Source organism: Periplaneta americana, chromosome 2 (assembly GCF_040183065.1).
Source record: "Periplaneta americana isolate PAMFEO1 chromosome 2, P.americana_PAMFEO1_priV1, whole genome shotgun sequence".
NCBI lineage: Eukaryota > Metazoa > Arthropoda > Insecta > Blattodea > Blattidae > Periplaneta > Periplaneta americana.
The window spans coordinates 143546550-143570162 of NC_091118.1; the positions used below are offsets into that span (position 1 = coordinate 143546550).

A 23613-nucleotide genomic window follows, 5' to 3' on the forward strand; every position below is an offset into this window, starting at 1 on the left:
TAAATAATTTTGCTTCTATTTTTGCAGTTACATGTATCTGGATCTTACATCAATTTATTGTAGATTTCTTCATTTTTCTGATTCTTTACACACGTACTCATGGAATAAATTATATAATACAGACTCATTTACGCGGATATTGTATTGAAAACCCCAAGAGAAAGATGTACGAATCAGATTTATTATTTTCTACAGCGGTCATTAAATAGATCAAGTTTATTCTACTGAACGGGTATACTAATTGTCTAACAGACCACGGTGGATTCTTATGTCAAAGACAGTACAAATAATACGTATGTGCTAAGTAAAATAGACCTACATGGGATAGTAAAAAGATTTAAATTATTATTTTCAGAGTTATACAAATGCGTATCGTACTTCTGTTGGCATTAGAGAACTATTTTGATATTTTGTTGGAAGGCGTAATTTGACGGTCTCTACAGCTTCTTCTTTCTGCATTGAAACGTCGCGATTCTTCGAAATTACATTATACCAAAGAAGATCACAACCATTTTATTGATGTCATAGGAAATATGTTTATGTAGTTTAGATGAATAAATTAGAAATACATAGTGATTTGAGTACACGACTCTTGTTTCTGTTGTGTTCAATCTAACAAATTTAAAGAATAACTGAAGCATTGTCATTTTGCTGCATTTTTCGTTAAGATAATTCCAACTAAGACCACTAACTACTTCATAAACCAGAACCACCATCACCACACAACTGTACGATATTTCATTTGAACCAATTCTTGCACCACAGACCTGATTCTCAAGGATAGAAGCGGACTGCCGGCCTGCTTCACACTAATGGCTGTTGTTTATCTGGTGACCGGTGTCGTCTGGTTGTTGCGGCCGTTGCTCGCCAGTGTGCGCTGCCAGCATCATCCGCACACTGAGTGGTCCACAAGCGGTGGGCATATACTGACATCTGGATAAAGACGCAAAGGTACACACACACACACACACTAGAATAGTCGGTATTATCAGTTATCTGTAATTAAGATATTATAGTATTCCCACCACGCCTACTTCTCTGGAGTTCCGAGATAAAGGGGCCACGTTATACAAGGGCATCATTTTATTTTTACTTCAATTTTTATTGTACCCGAGTTTTTTTAATGTACTTCACTCCCACCCCTTCAACCGTCTTCCACACAGATCCAAGACCGCATATACAGTCATAGTAGCCACAGTACGTTCCAAAAATGTGTTTGCATTTTCCAGTGACGAAAAGAGCTTTCAATATTATCATTTTCGCACAGGTAGTGTCGTCCATTTGCCTACGTCGTATCCCGGTTTCCCCAACCAGCTTTTATTCGCCAGCTAGTGGCTGGGCTGTCTTAGCTCTTTTCTGAGAACATTAATTTCTGTTAGGAATTGGACGTCTACGTAATATTATACACATACAATTGTTTAAAATAACTTAAATAAAAGGGCCTCGTTAAGTAATTAACTGTCACGTGATTTCCTCCCTTTCTACGACCCTGCGACATAACCACTTGGACGGACAGTAGATAGTATGTCTGAGTAATGTTATCTTTTCGGGCAGAAATGAAGATTGAATTTACAGTACGTAAGGTACTCTTTTATAGAGTAGGTACAGAATTATTTCAACATGAGTTACTCGTACGAAGGACGAAACTGGTAATTGGGATTAGGTATAATAATCTATAGTGCGATAATATGCACATTAGAACTGAAGCCTGTATCGAAATGAACGGCCACCTTTTTAAAAAATGTGTTTAAATACCCATATTATGATTATTTTTCAAAATAACTTCATGCTCTATATTGTACGCTAATGTGTTGTAGACAGTATAATATACACTGCATAATGAATACGTCCACATGGACAGCTCAGTTCGTGAGTAAAAACACTCATTGTTAATACTGTACTGTATTTTGATTAAACAAAAACCTAATGAAAATGATTAAACTCAAAAGCGCAATATTTCCTAGTTTACATAAATGGATGAATTACTTTTCTTCCCTCCTATACCTAGTAAAGTGATTTGTTTGTATATTATGTCAGTATCATCGAACTCCAGTTGTGGAAGGGGATAGCAAACGGCGTTGATCCAGAGGTATAGGCAAGTTAATATTAAAAATGTTAGTAAAAATAAAATGATGTCCCTGTATAATTCCACTATTCATTTATGCTTTCCCATAAAAATTTCTAATACAATTAATACTGGTGCTAGTCCGCCTCCTTGGTCTCGAGGTAGCGTGCTAGACTACTGATCAAAGTGGCCCGGATTCGATTCCCGGTCGTGAAGACAGGGACATTTTAATTCAGACCTCTTCACGGGGAATGGTGGTCTGTCCATCGTCCAAGTGTGTGTGGTGTATCGCAGTGGCCCTCGGGTATCCTCACCCAGTAAACGAGGCAGTGCTGCAGTGTGTGCGTGTGTTCAGTAGAGTTGTGGGTCTAGATCAGCGATGACCAAAACTCGAGCTGCAGTGATTACATGCGACAGACAGCCTATGAAGTAAAAGACGGAGGGAAGTTACTTGGCATGAAAACTACAACCAGTGGTGGTTCCTGTACTAACATCTTGATCAATCCCGCGGATAAAAATCTCAAGCTTTGCCGTATCAGTAATGTCACTGCTGTCATCAAGGGCCAGTGAATAATATACGATTTTTCTTGCTTCTTTTTCTAACCTTCGCACAGTGGTCTAAAATCCATATTTAGGAGGACAAATGAAGAAAATGACATGTAAAAAAATTAAATTAAACCCTTAAATTATTTTTCCTATATAACTGAGTAACACTGAATTGATAATCTTAATCAGCGGAGGTGGCTGCATAGCGAGATAAGAAGCCGGTAACATGCCACATTTCGCCACCCAGCATTCTTACTCAGAAAGCGCCGCGAGTCTGCCGTTTTCCTTGTGCTGTAACTCTGTTGTAAGTGGTCGATTCCATTCATATTTGGTATCAACATGCCAAGTAGTTCTTTGGGTATGTAACACTGTTTGTTTGTGTTACATTTAATGTTATTATAGCATGTCAAATTAGCATGAATGGACACGGGACAAAATATAAATATAACCATTGAGTGCAGACTTTGCTAAGGTAGAGAAAAAAAAACCCCTTTGGTTCGTCCAAAAATGATTTTTTTTCACTTCCTCCACTATTTACCTCTATTTTAAATCTAGTCTTAAGGTGCGCAGATTTGCGGAAGTAATAATTTATGAGCACTATTCTTTAGAGGTGCAGTAGTGCAATTTTTCTCGGTTGCAGTTATTTCAATATCTGTGAACCGAATCTGCTTCCGCAGTATAATTCAGGGAATTCAAGATGACAGCTTGTTAATATGTACCAAATAACCTTTCCGAGTGTCCAAAAGGTGCAATAGTACCTAAAATGTTACATTCCCCCCCCCCCATAAGATTTTGTCTAAATGCATCCCCCTGTAAGGGGCACTTCTGCTCATACCAACGTAAACAGAGTTTGTACACAAAACAAATGTACTAAGTGTAACTACTGTATAAAATTTCATAAAAATCTGTTAGATAGGACAAAAGTTACTAATTTTGTCTAATTGCGCCCCCCTATAAGGGGTAGTTACACTTAGACCAACGAAATGAGAGCTTGTATACAAAACATATATGCTACCTGTAACTACTTTGTAAAATTTCATAAAAATCTGTTAAATAGGAGAAAAGTTACTAATTTTGTCTGATTGTGCCCCCTAAAAGGGGTAGTTCTCCTTATACCAACGTAATCAGAGCTTGTATACAAAACATATATGTTCCTTGTAACTGTTTTGTAAAATTTCATACAAATCTATCAAATAGGAGAAAAGTTACTAATTTTGTTTAATTGCGCCTCCCTATAACGGGTAGTTCCCCTTATACCAACGTAACGAGAGCTTGTATACGAAACATACATACTACCTGTAACTACTTTGTAAAATTTCATAAAAATCTGTTAAATAGGAGAAAAGTTACTAATTTTGTCTAATTGTGCCCCCTAAAGGGGTAGTTCGCCTTATACCAACGTAATCAGAGCTTGTATACAAAACATATATGTTCCTTGTAACTGTTTTGTAAAATTTCATACAAATCTATCAAATAGGAGAAAAGTTACTAATTTTGTTTAATTGCGCCTCCCTATAACGGGTAGTTCCCCTTATACCAACGTAACGAGAGCTTGTATACGAAACATACATGCTACCTGTAACTACTTTGTAAAATTTCATAAAAATCTGTTAAATAGGAGAAAAGTTACTAATTTTGTCTAATTGCACCCCCTATAAGGGGTAGTTCCCCTTATACGAAGGTAATCAAAGCTTGTATACAAAACATACACAGTGAAACCTCTCATTTACGGACATCGAAGGGACGTAACAATCTGTCCGCATCTGGGAGGTGTCCTTTATTTTGAGGAAGGCTCCCCAATCTAACAGTAAATTTATAATACGCATTATGTATCCCTTCACGCTTTAAATGAAATGTGTTACTGTAGTTTAATACTAAATGCAGTATACTACAGTAAATTCTTTGCAATTTTAAACTACAGTAGATAAGACTGAAAAAGGAAAATACAGTACTGTGCCATGTAATTTTATTCTAGGTCTACAGTTATGCAGTACTGTAATTTACAGTTTTCAACTTCATCTTTACGTTCAGGTGCCATGTCTCTCGAAACAGAACAACTGATTGAAGTGAAGAGAATAATCCTACTAACTTTATCATGTGTCGAATACAATTTCACGATCGCGGAAACCTTGGACCCATCAGACAGGTTAAATTTTTTGACTCTGTTTATCCACCCACTTCCAGCTAACAAGGGGTAGCCGGCTGGGCTACTGGTAGCATACAAGACCCTTATTGTCTTCTTTCATATTAAGGAATTTCTGTACAGTTCTCAAAACTAAATTTTCCATTTTTGTAACACATTAGGTCTTGAAAACCAAATTCTGTCCGCAGTCAGGAGGTAAAGCAAGCTTTAGGACTATGAAACAGCTGTCCGTGTCCGTGTCTGAGAGTGTCCGTAAACGAGAGTTAAATTTATCATTATTTCTATATTATTTCAATTGGGACATAAAAATCTGTCCGTATTTGAGGAGTGTCCGTATCTTGGGGGTGTCCGTAAGGAGAGTTTTTACTGTATGCTACCTGTAACTGCTCTGTAAAATTTCATAAAAATCTGTTAAATAGGGGAAAAGTTACTAATTTTGTCTAATTGCGCCCCCACTATAAGCGATGGTTCCCTTTATATCAACGCAACGAGAGCTTGTATACAAAACATATATGCTACCTGTAACTGCTGTGTAAAATTTCATAAAAATCTGTTAAATATGAGAAAAGTTACTAATTTTGTCTAATTGCGCCCCCTTATACGAACGTAATCAGAGCTTGTATACAAAACATATATGCTACTTGTAACTGCTTTGTAAAATTTCATAAAAATCTGTCAGATAGGAGAAAAGTTTCTAATTTTGTCTAAATGCGCCTCCCTATAAGGGGTAGTTCCCCTTATACCAACGTAACGAGAGCTTGCATACAAAACATATATGCTACCAGTAACTACTGTGTAAAGTTTCATAAAAATCTGTTAGGTAGCTGAAAAGTTATTAATATGTCCCGCTAAATTTGCATTCTAGACCACTGTGCTTCGTCTTGAATATAATCAGAAATTTTCTAAATTCTTCTCTCGATAGTTGGTCGAGAAATTTGTAGTTTTTCAAATTAAAAACTTATAGACAGGATATTTAAGCTATTTTAATCATTACTCTTTCGAGAAATTCTGTTCTATTAAAAGGCGTTAGAGCACGAGATATTTGAAACCCATTAGGTAGCTGACTTCCATAAATTTATTTATGTCATCTTTCTCTTCCTGGCTATGATTTAAGACATGTCAATTCCTGGCGTTTAACAGTTCGTTGGCACATAATATTGAATCAGTTTTTCTACAATATTATTATTAAATGAATAATTAAGAGGATTAAAATTGAGATAAAACCTACTGTAATAATTTCATCCTTCTGGGGAGAAGATCTAAAATATCAATATTCATGTACGTACAGAAGAATGATAGAAACACATACTTAGTGGTCAGTAATAATAATAATAATAATAATAATAATAATAATAATAATAATAATAATAAATTATTCAGAGTGACAATGTTTCTATACACTCCTAATTGAACCGTTGAGCAAGGTAAACATATTACATTTTGTCCGACAGAACAACAAAGAATTTCTCCTTCTCATTCTTTACGAAACCACCTCTTACTGCTTGTAGAGACAGAGTTTCTAGAGCGACATGATACCGCCACTGCTTGCCTTCAGTACGTGAATGAAACACACAGGAATATACAGGAAACTCCTCGTACCCGTTTGAATGTCTGTGATTACACGATGTAATCACGACACCCGCTTTGGTCACCGCTGGTCTAAATACAATAAACCTCAAGCTGCGGTGCCGAAATTAGTAAAAAAAAAATACTGGTGCTAATTAACGCACTAATAATAGCATTAAACATCCCTCAAGACAAAATTTATTTTTTACTTCCCTATTCTTCTAGTTTTGTATTTCTCCCTTCACCTTCAACTCCCTCTTTTCTACTCATTCTCTTTCTTCCTTCTTTCCATTCTTCCCTCTTTCCGACATTTATTTTTCCTTTCCCTTTCATTTCTTTCTCCTTTCCAATTATTCGTAGCTTCCAATGTCATGTCATCACACTTCCTTCCAATTTTATATTCTCTACCATTCTTATTTTTTCTCTTCATAATTTCATCTTTCTCTATTACTTTACTTTCATTATTTTATATTGTTTTCCCATTTTCTTTCCTTCCATTCTTTCATGCAATCTTTCAGACTTTAATTTTTGCTTACATTTTTCTTTCATTCCAATCTTTCAACTTTCGTACCATTTCCATCCCCGTATTGCCTCTTCCTTCCATATAATCTTCGTTCTTTCTATTCTGTTCTCATTCCTTCCATTTTTGTATCCTTCCATTCGTTCCTAATTCTTTCCATATTCTTTCCTTGCATCATTTCCTGCTTCCTTCCATTATTATTTCTTTCTATTCATTCCTCATTCGTTACATTTTTCTTTTCTTTCATTCGTTCCTCATTCCTTCCATTTTTCCTTCATCCCAATCTTATCTCATTCTATTTTTTCCTTCTACTTTTTCCTATTTCTTTCCCTCCTTTTTTTAATTCTTTCCTTCCACTTTTTCCTAATTTTCATATTCTTTTCTTGCATCCTTTCCTCATTCCTTCCATTATTATTTTCTTCCATTCCTTCCTCATTCCTTATATTTTTTTATTTCCTCCCATTCGTTCCTCATTTTCTTTCCTTTCATTCTTTTTTTCTTCCCTTGCACTCTCATTCAGCTGATCCTTTCCAGTTTTCCTTTCTTCCTTCTAGATTCTATTCTAGTTTGTTTCCATTATTTCATTACTGAAAACTTCCATTGCTCCTTTCTTCTGTTACTCTTTCCTTCCTTTCTTCTTTCCTGCCTTTCCTTTACATTTCATCCTTGGTTTCATTTGTTCTTTCGCCCTTCTTTCCTTCAGTTATAATTTCTTCTGACATTTCGTTTTATATTTCTTTCTAGTTGCCTTCCTTTCTTTCTCTCTTTCTTACTTTCTACATTTTCTACCTTACTCCTTACGCCTCTTTTATCCCTTCCTCTATCACTTACTACAGTAATTAATTAATGAATTAATTAATTCATCGGCTCATTAATTCTCACCTTTTATTGTTCTCTTTCAAAATTTGTCTATTATTTTTACTTGTCTGTTTATTTGGTTATTTAACGACACTATATCAACTACTAGGTTATTTAGCGTCGATGTGATTGTAATAACGTGATGGTATTTGGCAAGTGAGGACGAGGATTCGCCATAGCTTACCTAACATTCGCCTACCATTTGGAAAAACCTCGGAAAAAAACTCAACCATGTAATCAGCTAATCAGACAAGCGGGAATCGAAACCACGCCCGAGCGTAACTTCGGATCGGCAGGCAAGCGCCTCAGCCGACTGAGCTGCGCAGGTGGCTGTCTTTCTTTCCTTCCGTCTTAATTCATCATATGTGTTTGTATATACTCCTTCTTTCGTCATACTTCCTTCATTTTATTCTTTCTTTCACTCTGAATACATATATTTCTTTATAATTGTTATCTTCTTCTCTAATTTAGGGGAGCATAATGAACAATAACAAGTCAAACTTTACAGCAGACTCATACTTCTACAAGACCATTAAGCACCAACTACCAGGATATAGAAGGAAGACTGAGAAAAGATGGATATAAGTGTATAACAACAGTATACATATATGGAGGCATTAAGAACGTACTGAACAGTTAACCTACAACGAAGTTAATTTAATTCGTTTAACGTAATAGTTTAGATTCAGAATTAAGTTTTATTATTTAAAATTAATTTTTAATTATTTTCTTTCTCTTCTATTTCTCTTTCATTTTAACCATTCCTTGCAGCCAATGGGTCTACTCCAAGAGACAGAAACTTCGCTTCCTGAGGGTCCACACGGAACTCCAACTTGACACTTCAACAGGCACTCGAAAATTTCTGATGGAATCAATATGGACCGTCCTCTGACATGCACGGAGTTTCAGAAGTGAGTACGCGTAGTTGCAGAAGAAAGGTGCTTGAAAACGAACGAAAGTTCACGTCTCCCATGTTAGAATTTCGCTTCGAGACGAAAACGTGGTCTGAGCTCGGAAGTAGCCCATTCCACAAAGACCGATTCGGAATAGCTCATCTTGGTTCAAGAGTTATTCATTCTGTTGAGTGATGAAGACTCTTTCGTCATCCATGACACTGTCACAAAGATTATGATTCATAGTTGTGTATTACAGTTTTCCATGATTTGTACATTGCATTAAATAAAGACATCGATATAAAGAACACATTCTGAATAACTTCATTTTTAAATCTACATAAGAGAGAGAATCGAAAAGTAACGCACAATTTTTTGTATTTAACAAGTAAGCAAAACAAAATAAGGCACAAGAAAGCTACAGGTTTTACCTATTTTTCGCCATAGGAACCAAGTCCCTCGACACAGTTCCCTCATCATGACACCAAATTCAGTACACCTCGTTCATAAAACTCAGTTTTCTGGACTCTGCTCATGACTGATTTCACTTCTTCATCCGAACCGAAGCGTTGGCCTCCGAGGAATTTCTTCATTGGTCCAAAGAGGTGAGAGTCAGACGATGCGAGGTTTGGATTGTAGGGTGGATGACGCCATTTCAATGCTTCTGACTTTGTGTGGTATTGCAGCGGTCACTGGTCAGAATGTGCTTCGTCGGCAGCACTCTTCGAAGAATCTATACCACCTGGAGATGTTGCTTCGGTCCAGATAATCAGCATCATACAAATGCAACATTTTCCTGTCAATTTCCCTCGGACTTTTCGTTTTTCCTACAAAAAACAGACTACGCCTCGCTGCTCCTCATTAAGTAGACAATGCTAGCACATGCTCCATCTTTACTCAGTAGTTACCGCTCATTCCGTCAGGGTGATACCTGATAGAGGCACTGCTGTCTGTAGAGCAGGATTCAATCTGCCAACTTTGAATGTCCTAACTAAAATAGTATTTCAATTGTGCGTTACTTTCCGATCTTCCTTCGTATTTATTTCCTCTGTTTATTTGTACGTATTATTTTTCATACTTCTTCTTCTGTAGGCTCTACAACTGTATTAATTCCAGAGTTATGGTCATCTCAACAGTGAACCTCTACTTCCTCCTATCCTGTAACTGACGAGTCCAGTTTTGGATCTGCATATGTCTAAAATAGTTAATTACGGATACTTCAATGTTCCAATGATATTGTTGTCAATTCTTAAAATGAACTACAACCTCATCATAATATCAGCTACATGAAATTGCCATGAAGTACTCTTTAAACATAGATAATATCTATTGAAAATTAATGGAAAGTTTTTCGATGTAGAATTTTTCCTGGAAATATAAACCGGACAGCAACAGGAGACCTGCCCCTGGGCAGAACACTTATGTATGTATGTATGTATGTAGTACATCTTGAACACTCAACTCAATTTCAAAACATACATCTTTTCCGACACAATCATGAACACACCCCACCTCAACAGGAAACTAGAAGATAGCGCAGGACCTTCACTAGGCTTTGGACAATGAAGGATAACATTTCGAAACTAGTCAGCCAAGTAATTTCTTAAGAAGTTAACACAGTAAAGAAGTTGCAAGTTAATCAGTGAAACTTCAATTTTAAAAACTACAGAAGAACAACGTAAGGTAAGTAACAGACTATTTTCCCAGAGGTCGAACCACAGAAAAGAAAGTTTATGTCGAAACAAATAAGTTTGTCAAAGATATGGCCCCTCTGTGTTAGCAGGGTCCATTGGGCATGTTTCTTAATGTTCACAATTCCACTGCAATTTTATGTGTTCCTTTTTTTACTTATTGTTTTATAGAATTTAAACTGGAAAAAGTAGAAAATGCACTTGTTAATACATTGATGATCATACTTAATTTCAAGAAATACTAAATTATTAATTTATAAAACACTTGTAAGACCAGTGTTGACATACGTCTCTGAACTCTGAAATTTTACTAGGTCTGATGAAGGAAGACTGGGTATATTTGAGAGAAGAATTCTTAGATGCATTTTTGGGGCTGTTGAAGGAGTTGAATGGAAAAGCCGGTACAATTATGAATTATATCAGTTGTACAGATACGGAAATAAAATTTGTAGCTTCCTTATTATTTAAGTTTCGTTTACAACACACTGTGCATGTGCAGTAAACAAGAGCCCCTGTATTTATTCTACTTGTGGACAGTCATGTGAAATTTTTGCCTACATACAAGTGGACTTCCATCAAGACTCGCTCCAAATTTTAATTCCGTATCTGTACAAGGGACCAGATATAGTTAAGTTCATTAAACTTAATAGACTCAAATGGAAAGGTCAATACGAATTAAATAATGGCAGAATTACAAGAAGAACTTTAAAACAAAACCAGAGGGCAAGAGAAGAGTGGAACGTCTAAATTGAGATAGATGTTAAATGCTTGAAGAAAGGAACTGGGAGGGCAAGGCTCTTCACAGGGAGAAATGGAAGAAGCTTCTGGGGAAGGCCAGGGCCGACACTGATCTGTCGAGCCATTGATGATTATGAATACATTGACGACATAAAATTCCACCATCAAACTTTCCATAAAAAATTATCATCCCAGAACGCTATAATGTGCTAAATTCTAACATTAGAAGTGTTATAAAATGAATATTTAAATATTTATATAGTCACAATCATGCCATGGTATGAAAGAAAAGTTTCACAACCTCGAGCGGGATTCGAACCTGCGACTTCCTATACTCCGGTCAGGCGCTCTACCAACTGAGCTATCGAGTTCGTTTCACGCCAAAGGCTTGAAATTCTCCTCTCATACTGGCGACTCTGTTATAGAGTACTGTCCATAGCATCTGATCTAGTCAGCACTGCTTATGGGTGAAAAGAAACATTGTAAATGCTAAATCTGACTTTTATAGTGTTAAATTTGTAATTTTAAGTTGCTAAAACCTACCATCTCTAATTATCGTATCGACTTTCACATCGGAGACCCTAGTTGAAATATTATGGAAGCAAAGTGAAATATGTGGTATATAAATATAGTTAGTATAAAATATTTTTTCCCCTAAATTTACTGCATTTCCTTTGTCATCTTTCTAAAAGCCAACGTTCATGTGTGAATACAATGAGATGGGAAAAAAGAGAGATTTCTCTTCGTTGCAAATTACTTAACCTTCAAGTGTATAATATTGTGAGTTGTCATTCTTAAATATTATGTTTTACTTAACGATGCTCGCAACTGCCGAGGTTAGATCAGCGGTGTGCCAGAATTTTGTCCCATAGGAGTTCTTTGACATGGCAGTAAATCTACTGGCATGATCCTGTCGCATTTAAGCATTTAAATGACATCGATCTGGCCTGGATCAAACCCGCAACCACGGGCATAGAAGGCCAGAGCTATTTGTCATTCTTAAGTTTAAGAAAATTAGTTCCAACATTCCAACTTCTTTCACAATTTTATTAACAATTATTTATGATACAAAATGTAACTTAATGGATGGACACTAATGACAACAGTAAATAAATAACCAAGAATATTAACACATTTAGCTTATGCATACAACATTTGTTTCTGCTATTTTGAGTGAGTGTATATACGTAATTTTACATTTTTTAACTCAATCTTACATTTAATAGCATCATTCATTGTTCTCTAAGTAAGACTGTCAGCACCTTGATTACATATCAATGAATTCAAGTACATTATTTCTTCAATATAAATTCTAAAATACTGTAGAGGTAAATTTTACTTACTATTTCATGAGTAAATGATAAACAGAATGAAAGAAAAACACAATCGAAAAATTAGTTTACTATACTTAATCCAACTGGAAATTCATTCTACAGTTCTATACAATCACTGTACAAGAACGGAACACTTGCACTTGTGAATTGTAAACACAAGTCTGTCTAAAAATATATATTAGGTACTGTGTGTAAATTACAGTCAAATCTTAAATTACTTTGTATTTAATACTAAACTATTCGAACATTTACTCTTTGTCATCTGTACAAAACACACAATCGGTAAATATACATTCAAAAATAATAATAAATTCATTATCAATTATTTGTATTGACACTTAAGCACAACTTTTATATTACCAAGATGTTTCTTTTAATCATTTTCTTTTCTTTTATTTCGTTACTGATTATGCCATGTTTTATGAAATAAAGCTTTAATTAAATATGTCCCACTTAAGTTACGTTCTTGCTACTTTTACTTAAAATACTCCCAAATTAATTATAACAGTGCATGCTGATTCATAAGTACCAACACTAATACAATTATCAACTTAACAACAAAATTACATTTAACCTTTTCAGTTATATGGAATAGACAACTTAAAAGCATTAGTATCATTTTTAAGGTCAAACTTTAATAAATTCATACTTCTAAATTATAAATGAAAGCATTTCGGCAGTCTTTAGTTAAGTAGTCCACTATATTAAAACAAATTTAAGATTAACAGTGATAATTCAGATTAATAAAAGACAATAGCTGAAACAAACTTCCTACTTGTCACGTAATTTGCTCGTATAAGTACATTTAATTTTGAAAATAAAAACCATGCATATGAAACTGTCGGTAAAATAACATTTTTTGGGTCATACATTTATGCTACCATAGGATATTTCTTTTTATTTATACCTGCATGACATCCCTGATTTTGGTTTATAGGTACCTAGCAGATAAATTTCATAATCGAAACGAAACACATTTTGATTCCTTCTGTGGTGGTGAAATCCTTGTTCATTCGAAATTGTATAAGGTAATCATACCAAAATCGGAATTTAGAAAATAAAGTAGGAATAGACTAAACTATCCACTGACTAGCCACGACTGAACGAAAGTGTCAAAGACTGTACAAATACGGAAGGGACTGACCGGAAATAAGCCTGATCAGAACTGAGACTGGACGAAACTGATAGAGACTAAAGGATTGCTTATGTTAACTTTATAGCGGGAGACATTTTGCTTAAGAAGCCCATTAAGTATCATGAGAAATTGCTACAATGCAGTAATTTTTCATTACTTACCTACTGGTACCAGTACTGTTTCTATCATATGGATGTTAGTGAAGTGTGGGAAAATGGTAAATGACAACGAAAAAAACAACATGAGTATTCTAAGATATTCCATTCCAATACAGCTTTTGTTCACCAAAAATTTCACTTGTATCTCCAGAGTTCGAATCCAAATTTTCACTATGTGAAGCCAAGATTCTAGCTAAAAGTGTCATGACCCTTATTTAGGAACATTCTTTTTATATACAGGAAACTAACAAAAATAGTTATTTATAAGGATAATGACAGTTGTGCATGAAAGGACACAATGTAAAAAGATTTTCTAAAATTTAGAAATATTGGCTTTACCTTATAAATATAATATTTCCCTGATTATGTTTTATATTAAAAACCAAGGTACATTTAGTACCAGTACTAATCAAAACATCCATAATTTTAATACAAGATACAAACCAGATCTCCATTTACTCTCTAAAATATGTCAGTCTAAGCTGTTATAAAAAAAAAGAGTTCATTATTCATGTATTAGCCTACAGTCTTCAATGCAATAACTAACTTTCTTAAAGCTTTGAAGAGCCATGACAAAAGGTTCAGAACAGAATTAAAAAGTTTCTGCATACCCATACCTTCTAGTCAACTGATGAACTGTTAACGTTTGTAAACCGAATTAATCTGCTTGCTATACTGTACTGTATATTGTATATTTTTGTATAACTTTTTGTATCTCAAAGCAGCAATGCTGATGTAAGATCTATGGAATACAATAAATGGAATTAAATAGAAAACAACTGAGCTTTAAAAACGAAATATCATTTGTTCAGTTTTGTTTCATTGTGATATTTCTGAACAGAGAAGTATATTTTATCATATCTGCATTACCAGAGTAAGAGAAGAATTGAAAGTATTCGATTTAATTGACAGAATAACAAACATAAAATTACAATGGTATCAATGTATAGGTCGGATGGACTCAGGAAGACTGGCTAAACAAATATTACAATATAAACCTAGAGGACAACATACCATCAGCTGTCCTAAGGCCAGATGGAAGGACATGCTTTAAATCAGTAGTAGTGGTACTGGTAGTGATAGAAGAAGAAGAAAAAGAAGAAGAAGAAGAAGAAGAAGGAGGAGGAGGAGGAGGAGAAAAAGAAGAAGAAGAAGAAGAAGAAGAAGAAGAAGAAGAAGTAGATAAATATCATCACTGAGTTTTCACTGAAGAGTCAAATTAGTTGAGATAAATTTTGTATAAATAATGAGTAGGCCTATTATATGAAACAAAATAAACATCCGGTAAAGTATTGTAAAAAGGAAGCACATATCTCACATTTTACTCATATCAGTACTATTTAACTTGTAACATAAAAATTTAATATGAACAATGATACTTGTAATTACATGTTATACGCTTGTACTTCTATATTTAGTTTACAAAATTTTTAAATTGGACTAAATATTATTGTATGACATGTAGCTAAAGTTCGGTAAATTAGTTACCGAGTTACTCTGTTCAAATATCAGAAATAAAAAAATTATGTCAAAATTGGATGTTATAATTTTGTATTACTAATCACATTTCTGAGACTTGGAAGTTCAGGATGCACAATGGACCCCTACTACCTATAAGGTTACCAGTTTTTTTCACAATTTCCGAGGACAGATATTGACATATGGAAAAATACTTTTAACACATGTGTTATTACCGTTCACTTATATTGTGTTTACACAATTAAAAAGTTTAAAATATTAGTATTCATTCTATTTACAGAGTAAACTACTCTTTTTTTTTTCTTCAGAAGATTGAATTTTTTTAAACAAGTCTTCTTTAGATCCTCCCCCCCCCCCACCACAGAAAATTCCTGACACGTCATGTTGAAGTTAGTTAAGATAGCAAGCATGGCACGAACAGTTTCTAAACCCATTGCTTATTCTTGGAATGTCCATATCATGTTCATTGAAGAAACATTCTCCACTGAAAAATTATTTCCAGGACAGATAGTTCAATCAACTTCTGGAGTTGTTCATAGGGAATCAATTTTTGAGAAAAACTAATTACAAATTTCATTCCATTTTGATCAAACAGTAGCATTTTCTTCATTTTACTTTGCCATTTTCTCTGAAGTTACATATTTCTTCAAGTAAGAAATTTCGTCAAAAAAACTATTTTCATCCAGGTTAAGTCCATCTACGTTTGAAGAAAAATAATGAACTGTCCTTTGAAATTTTTCTCTTTCTAGAGGCGGTCTCAGGAATATAAGTACATTTAATAGATACAGTTATGTTATCTTATGAATGAATAACATTGGCACTGGGATATCCAACAGCATTTTCATAAAATTCATGAGAGATACTGAGAATTCTGTTGTGCAATAAGAACCATTTCTCCTAAAGATGCTCAAAAGTTACTTAATAGATGGTGGAATAAATTCTTCTTCTTTCCTGGAATTTGACAACTACGGGAAGACTCGACTCCAGCTACGCCATCACCTTCAGTTTTGATTATGGTATCATGATAAAGTGGCAAAGTTCATTAGCAAAACTTATCACAGCAATGTGCAAGGATCATAAGACCATATTCATAATTAACAATGAAAATCCGGGGATATCTGGGAAAAAAAATTATTAAATCTGGAGACATTCTGGGAACGATCAGAAAGCAAAATTCGGGGACTGTCTCCCGAGAAATGGGATGTCTGTAACCTTAGCCTAGAAGGCCTCAATGCTTGGGCTTTGAGTCATCTCAGATAAGTTAAGCTAATGTATACTGCAACGTGTTTATTATGCTATATGGCTCTTAGCCAATGAAAAAGATCAGTTATCTCAAACTGGCTACAAATTTTTTCGAGTCACTCATAATACCCGTTCAATGAACTATATCTTAGCCTGTTTTCAGTAAAAGTTATTGGTCAGATATGAAACACATAATATGTTCTAGAACAGTGTTGAGCAGTGTTTCTCAATCTTTTTGATGATAAGGCCCTCTTTTTCCTCACTTTACTATAGTGTGGCTCCTTGAGCAAAGATGTAGAGTAGAACTGTGATTCTCAACTGGGGTACCGCAGCCCTTGCGGGGGGAGGGGGGGACAAAACCAATTAAGGGATGAAATTTATATTGTCTACATTTTTTAAGCTAAAACTTAAGATTTTCTATACAACAACCTCTTGTTCATTAGTATCAAGTTGATACTTTTTGAGTTATTACATATTTAATAAATTTTTACTTTTTCAAAATGTATCTACTCCCACAAACTAGACTTACAAGCCTGAAAAAATTCTACAGCATCTTTGACATGAATATAATTTAACACCAGCGCCATAATTTTAATTTTGAATATACCAGTGATTTGAAAGTCGTTAAAACATTTATTTCTTTAGTGTCTTGCTCAGAATAGGGACAAATGGCGGGCTTATGTGAAGGTGGCAATGAACCTCTGGGTTCTTAAAAGCTAGTAAGTAAGTAAGTGTCCGGATAATATATTTAATTTTTTACTTTTTAAAATATTTAATTTATGAAAAAAAAAGGGGGGCTATGTAGTTTTGTCAACCATACTTTTCAGAACATGCAGTAAAAATTTCTACTGCTTAGCATTAAATTTGTTTGCGAGCCTATAGTATTTGAATGACAGTTCTCTTCTCCCACTGCATTTCATTAAAAGTTTTAATTGCGTATACTTTTAAGACATGAAACTATTATTTTATTTTATTATTTTTAATACAAACGTTCAATTTTCATACACCTGCGGTATAGAAATGTCAAATACTACATGTTGAGAGAGGTTCTGTTTTTGAGTAATATTTAAAATAAGAATTATATGTGATTTGTAACTTTTCACTATTATATAGCTCTATGTTAAACAGAACAACTTGTTTCAATTTTTAGAATTTGGGATAAAACTTTCATATTGTAGCCAGAGAAAGAACGATGAAGGGATGGAGAAGAGAGAAGGGGAGAAAAGAGAGCCAGTGAACTGCCCCTGCTCTGGGAAAATAACAAATTGCAAAGAAAAATTTTCATTAGGCATGCAACGACACTAAGAATGTATACATGGAAGTAAACCTAACAAGCATATATCAAAAGAGGTTTATACCTCATCCTCATATGCCTAATCCAATCTAATATCGTATTGTAATATTTCCGGCTGTTGTGTGCACAATGTATGTTAGTGGTTTCCATGTCTCGTCCAAGGTATGGGCTCAGTGCCATATCGGTCTTCCATCAAAGGAAACACCAATGCATAGATTGTCTCAAGTTGCACTGCGACTAACAAACTCACACAGTCTCGACTAAAGCAGGCACTCTTCCTGGTTAAATTGGTCCTGTAACTACAACAAGAAAAAACAGACACCTTATTTACTGATTTTCATGGTTTGCAGGCCTTTCATCCACTACCTTTTTGTTCACAATTTATTTCGTCCATTACCTTTTGTCCACTCACTTTCGTCCATGTTCTCTTGTCTACAACCGATTGATCCATACGATTTACGTCCAACCATACATTTTGTCTATACCTTTTATGTTCATAACCTTTCGTCCATCTTAGAATAGATATTTGTGTTTCCCACCTACAATTACAACACCGGAAACATGGTTATGGTATGTGTACGAAGCAGTCTTGAGTGGGGAACAAAGGATTAACAATACCATCGAAGGTTGGCATAGTAAATTAAAAAACTCATAGTTGTTCATCATCCCAGCACTTGGAAGTTTTTGGAAGTCTTGCTGGACGAATAGGAATCAAATGAGTAGGTGATTACTCAACTGTTGGGAGAACACACGCGAGTCCGTGCACCATTAAGTCAGATGTCAATAATCATGAAAGCATCAGGGAAATGGCTACATGATATGAAGACTACAAGAACGACGGCCAGTTGGAAATATATCTGAGAGGAATTTCATATAGTTTAAAAATTAACCTTGCTGAAGTTCTTCAGAAGAAGAAAATGATAACTAATCATGTTTATAATACAGACAGTATGTACATTCAACAACACATGTAAATTTAAATAAATTACTTTTTCACCAAATGAATTGTTTCATGTCATGTTTTCTTTTTTTTTGCCATAGTGGACGAAAACATAATGGCCGAAGCATGAAAATGGACTATATGGTCAGTGGACAAAACGTAATGGACGAATCATGAAATGGACAAATGTGTCAGTGGACAAAAGAAAAAGTGGACGAAATGTAGTGAGTGGACCAAAGGCCCTATAACGATTTTCATTCATAAGATGTTAGAAATGCCCTCCATCGTGTGCAATACACTCTCTGTAACAAATTTTTCATTCACACATCGAAGATCTGCTGCAATACCGATAATTTTTTATTTCTACTATAATGTTCTCTTGCAAATCCTCCTCTGTCAATTGAGGAATAAATCTAGGTACCAGTAATAAAATTTTATTTACGATTTACGTAGACACAACTAGTAATAGTCTAATAGTTTCAGCAGGACTCAACACTTGCTTATACTGCATACTCATTACAAGAGTCTTTGGGGAAAGAATTTTCAGTAACTATGTCTGGCCATCCAGATCACCAGATCTTACCCTCTGCGATTATATTCTTTGGAGACACATCAAATATAAAGTGTATATAAATAATCCACAAACATTACGATCTGCAAGAAAACATTAGAATATAAATTAGAAATAATACAGCTGATCTTTTTTGACGTATGAATGGAAATTTGATCCAGAAATTGCAATTGTGTATCGCACATGGTGGAGGGCATTTTCAGCATCTTATGAATGAAAATCAATAAACAGGGTAAGTATGTTTTTTCTTACTGTTGTAATGGGACCAATTTAACTGGGGAGAGAGCCCACTTCAGCCGAGCATTTGTGAGATCTTAGGGACCCACTGTGTGTGTTCATATAAAATAGGTTAAGCATAAAAACATACATAGAGTTAAACAAAGGATCGATATCAGGAAGTAGTACTATAAACGAAGAAGATGTATACATTAGCTGTAGTAGTGGCCTATATTTGTTTAAGTTCTCTAAATAAAGTTTCTCCATCATGTGCATCATGTAACATGTTTACAATCATATGTACTTACCAAGTTATGGAGTTTAACAGAGGAAATTTTGAGCTAATTAAGCATTTATTCACAGTATACATACTTTCTCATTCATCTTTTATAATTCATTCCATTATGAAAAGTCAGTTTTCATGTCAATTTAATCATTTGGAATGAAAGACTTTAGTATAACTTAAGAAGATTCCAGCTGCAAAGACTTAATTTTTCCTTAATTCTACTTATTTGCTTTAACTTACTGTCCTTGTTCTTCATCCTGCTTTTCCTTTTCCTCAGTTTTGTTATGTATTAAACGAATAAGGTTTTCTGTTATGCAAAGTATGAAGTATAAATTACACAAAAATATGACGCTGAATCTTACCACGTACCGTATATATGTAGTTTTTGGATATTTCAACTCTGTGATTAAGCAAGTTTCCGAAGTTCTGAAATTTCTTACCGATTTCTTTTTCTTCAGAAAAAAATTATGTTGCAAGCAATATAACTGTGCATATTTTATCAGCTTATTCTATGGATAGAGTACAACAAAAAATTCCGATAATTTATTAGTCCCAAATGAATACTTTTCTCTGAAAAAAATAATTTTCCCCTAAATGTTAACACTTTTTTATTTGATAAGTACTATCTGTATGACTCTAATTTTCACGATTACCGGTATCAGTAGAGAAATTGATAAGGTATGATTTATCCCTTTGTAGTTTTGAAATAAAAACGGACGGTTTTCTTGTAAATTAAACAAAAAGATTACCACGTATCATTATTTCCTGTCATTAGGAAATCTGGCAACCCTACTGCAGTGACTAATGGATGGAATGCTGCTTTGCAAACCAAGTGCATGTGTGTAGTCGTAGGTGAGCTAACAATACACTGTTGCCAAACTACACAGACTTTCAGCCTAATTTTCTAATTAACTATGCACTTACAAAACGCGCAATAGACCTTTTTATTTATTTTAATGCATTCAATTATCCTCTTCAATCTACAGTGTTACATCACTACGACTCTGTATACTGGTACTACTGCAATACGACATTTACAATGCGATTATCGTCTCTTTACCTCCAAAGAAAGGCAATATATTCAAGGTCTATCGTACTAAGTTAGGCCTTACAACTGTACAAATTTCGAAACGCATATAACACCTCGATCACACAGTGCAGGTACTCACAATTAGTTATATAAACACCATGGAAGCCTTAAATGGCGTGTATTAATATGTAATACAAGACATTTAAATATATCTTTGTTGTAATACAAAATACATTGAACCCTATTTAAGTAATTGACTGATAGTTGTCAGTTTATGTAACAGCAATTACATACTTAAAACTCAAGCTGCAAACAGTAATTGCTTAGCTACAAAGACTAACCCGCATAATACACAAATAAAAAATATCGTTTCTCTGTTGTATCTATACAAATCATCTTGACATTTGTCTTCTTCTCTTACGGATTAGGCTCAGTGCCTTTTCCATCCTCAACCAGTGATCAACTTATAAAAGCAGTCTCATAGCCCTTTTTCCTGCAAGCCATGTCGTTGATATATTCGTTATCGTTTTATCAATAATTTTCTCCACAGGTACACTCTCTTTCACTTCCTGGTCCAATTTATGTTTCATCCTGTCTCGTAGAAATCTCTTGAAATAAAAGTTGCTACAGGAGCGAGGAAGAATGTTTGGAGTAGGCAGTCCTATATTCTTAAACGTTGCATAGTTTAAGTAAAACGTTCGAGGTAAACATATTAAAAAATAATATCTCATAAAACATACATTAACCTCTTACACTTATGACTATTACGTAATACTTTCCTTTGGTCGGATTTAAATTCAAGTTGTATTGTTTTAAATATTAAATATTACAAAAACCATTCCAACACTTAAAAATTCTTCTTTGAAGAAGTAGGTAAATACTTGTCACTTATACCCCAAGTACCGTACACTAACTTTCCATTCCAAATTAAGCTTTTCAGTGGGACGATGAATCACTGAGCGAGATAAGTGGGAATATGACTTGGAGCTCACATAACTTGTTCAACGTAGCCAACAATTTCTTTTGAATGACGAGAAAATAATACATATCCTTTAAGCTGCATTTTCACCAAACATAATCTTCTCTCCATTCATTCATACATCCATCACATTCATCCATCCACTTCCTGTTTTTACAAAAGACTGGAGTTTCATTCTTCAACGAATGTTCTTTCCTGTCCCTTCTAAACATTCACTTACAATGAAAAGTTCTTTAAAATAACTTCAAGAGTCGGGTCACGAAGTAAAGAAGTAGCACCATTTCATGGTTATAACCTCTTGTTTCTGAGGTAATGTTCTTGGTGATGTATAACACCAATTTCTCTCGTATTCCTTTGTCTTCTATACATCTGCTTAAATATACTGAAAGTCACCGAGTTTGTCAGTATTAAATAATTTGATCACATAATATCACAGATGTTTGTAGTTAGCCTTAAAGCTAAGTTACGTAGAAAGACAAATTAACATAGAATTTATTTATTTATAATCCTAGTTTCCATTGTCTGCTGCTTTCTGCTTCCGCCGACGATAGCGTGTGATAAGGATTTCGATTATCCACATGGATAACGTTACCACAGTCAGCATATTCATAAATGCAATGCACAGGTTGTAGCTGCCACTCTCATCTCGAATCACACCTGTTGGAACACAATAAATTATTTCAGCGTAACTTCATGTAAGCCAATACGTTATCAACTCGAGACTTTAAAAAAAACTATGGTTAATACCTTTCAACTCAAAATAGTCTCTTCATTGATTTCAACAAGATATTTAATAAAAAAACAGGAATTATACAAAGTGAATCATAAGTAATGTAATTAATTTCAGGGAGTTATTCTTTGGAATATTTCAAACAAAAAGTATAATACATTTTTGTTCATTTTTGCTTCCTTTTCGAGATAAAAATTGTTTTATATGAAACATTTCACAGCATGATTTAGGAAAGCATTCATTTAATTCCCAACATGCTCAGTCAACTAAAGAGAGCAGGGTAATATAAAAAATGATTGAAAGAATTTTAGTTTTGTCCTTTAAATGTACAAAAATTTGACCCGAACAAATGTAACATCTTAAAATTACTTTTCAGAATGAAAAGTTACTGATTGACTTTATAACTCTTTATTGTGTTAATATGAGGAAATTACCTGGCTGAGTAGTCTCGAAGTGATGTTCATTGTCCAAATCCTACATTTGTTGAGATCAAATTTCTGCACATTTAAAGGACAAAACTATTGTTCTTCAAATCATTTATTTTCATAATACACTGTTCTCTTAAATTGACTGAGCATATTGTGAATTAACTCAGTAGATTTCCCAGAATACACTATGAAATATATTTTCATATAAAATAATTTTTTCTCTCTCGAAAAGAAAGCAAAAACGAGCAAAATTGTATAGTACTTTTTTCTTTGAAATATCTCAAAGAATAAACCCTTGAAATTAATGACAATACTTACGGTTCATTCTGTATATTATTATGTACAAAAGGGTACAGTTTGTTAGAGGCATTGTCATTAAAATATGCATACCAGTAGGTATAATTTAAGGAAAAAAAACCACACGCACACACACACATACACACAAAAACACACATACAAACGGAAACATACACACGCATAAACAAACACACACAAGCGCACAAACAAAAAACACACACGCATAAACAGAAACACACACACATATACACACACACACACACACACACACACACACACACAAACACATACTCTTGTCAGATCTTTTATTAAGATTACTATGTTAAGGCTTCAAATGAAAGTGATCACTCTATCGATTTAAATAAGGTATTGATGGAATAAAAGGGGGCACATAGTGTGTTGTAGCAAAAATGCTGGATTTTAAAGAAATTGTTTACTATTAATGAAATATGTACAAACTGAGGAAACAAAATA

General features: G+C 34.2%; 2 protein-coding genes across 5 annotated transcripts in view; one reads left to right on the forward strand and one right to left on the reverse strand.

The window, feature by feature from the left end:
- LOC138694632 (uncharacterized) overlaps positions 1–8899 on the forward strand; it is a 50157-nt gene extending 41258 nt beyond the window's left edge. Inside the window, exons 7-8 of the mRNA XM_069818548.1 lie at positions 766–951; positions 8470–8899. Coding sequence (XP_069674649.1) covers positions 766–941 — 176 coding nt within the window. The 3' untranslated portion in view covers positions 942–951; positions 8470–8899. The remainder of the gene's footprint in view (positions 1–765; positions 952–8469) is intronic.
- A 3147-nt stretch (positions 8900–12046) lies between these two features.
- The window catches only part of LOC138694633 (monocarboxylate transporter 9-like), a 326720-nt gene continuing 315153 nt past the window's right edge, over positions 12047–23613 (reverse strand). For all 4 annotated transcript variants that reach the window (XM_069818551.1, XM_069818552.1, XM_069818550.1 and 1 more), the window contains one exon: positions 12047–22341. In XM_069818551.1, the coding sequence (XP_069674652.1) occupies positions 22193–22341 (149 nt within the window). In that variant the 3' untranslated portion in view covers positions 12047–22192. The remainder of the gene's footprint in view (positions 22342–23613) is intronic.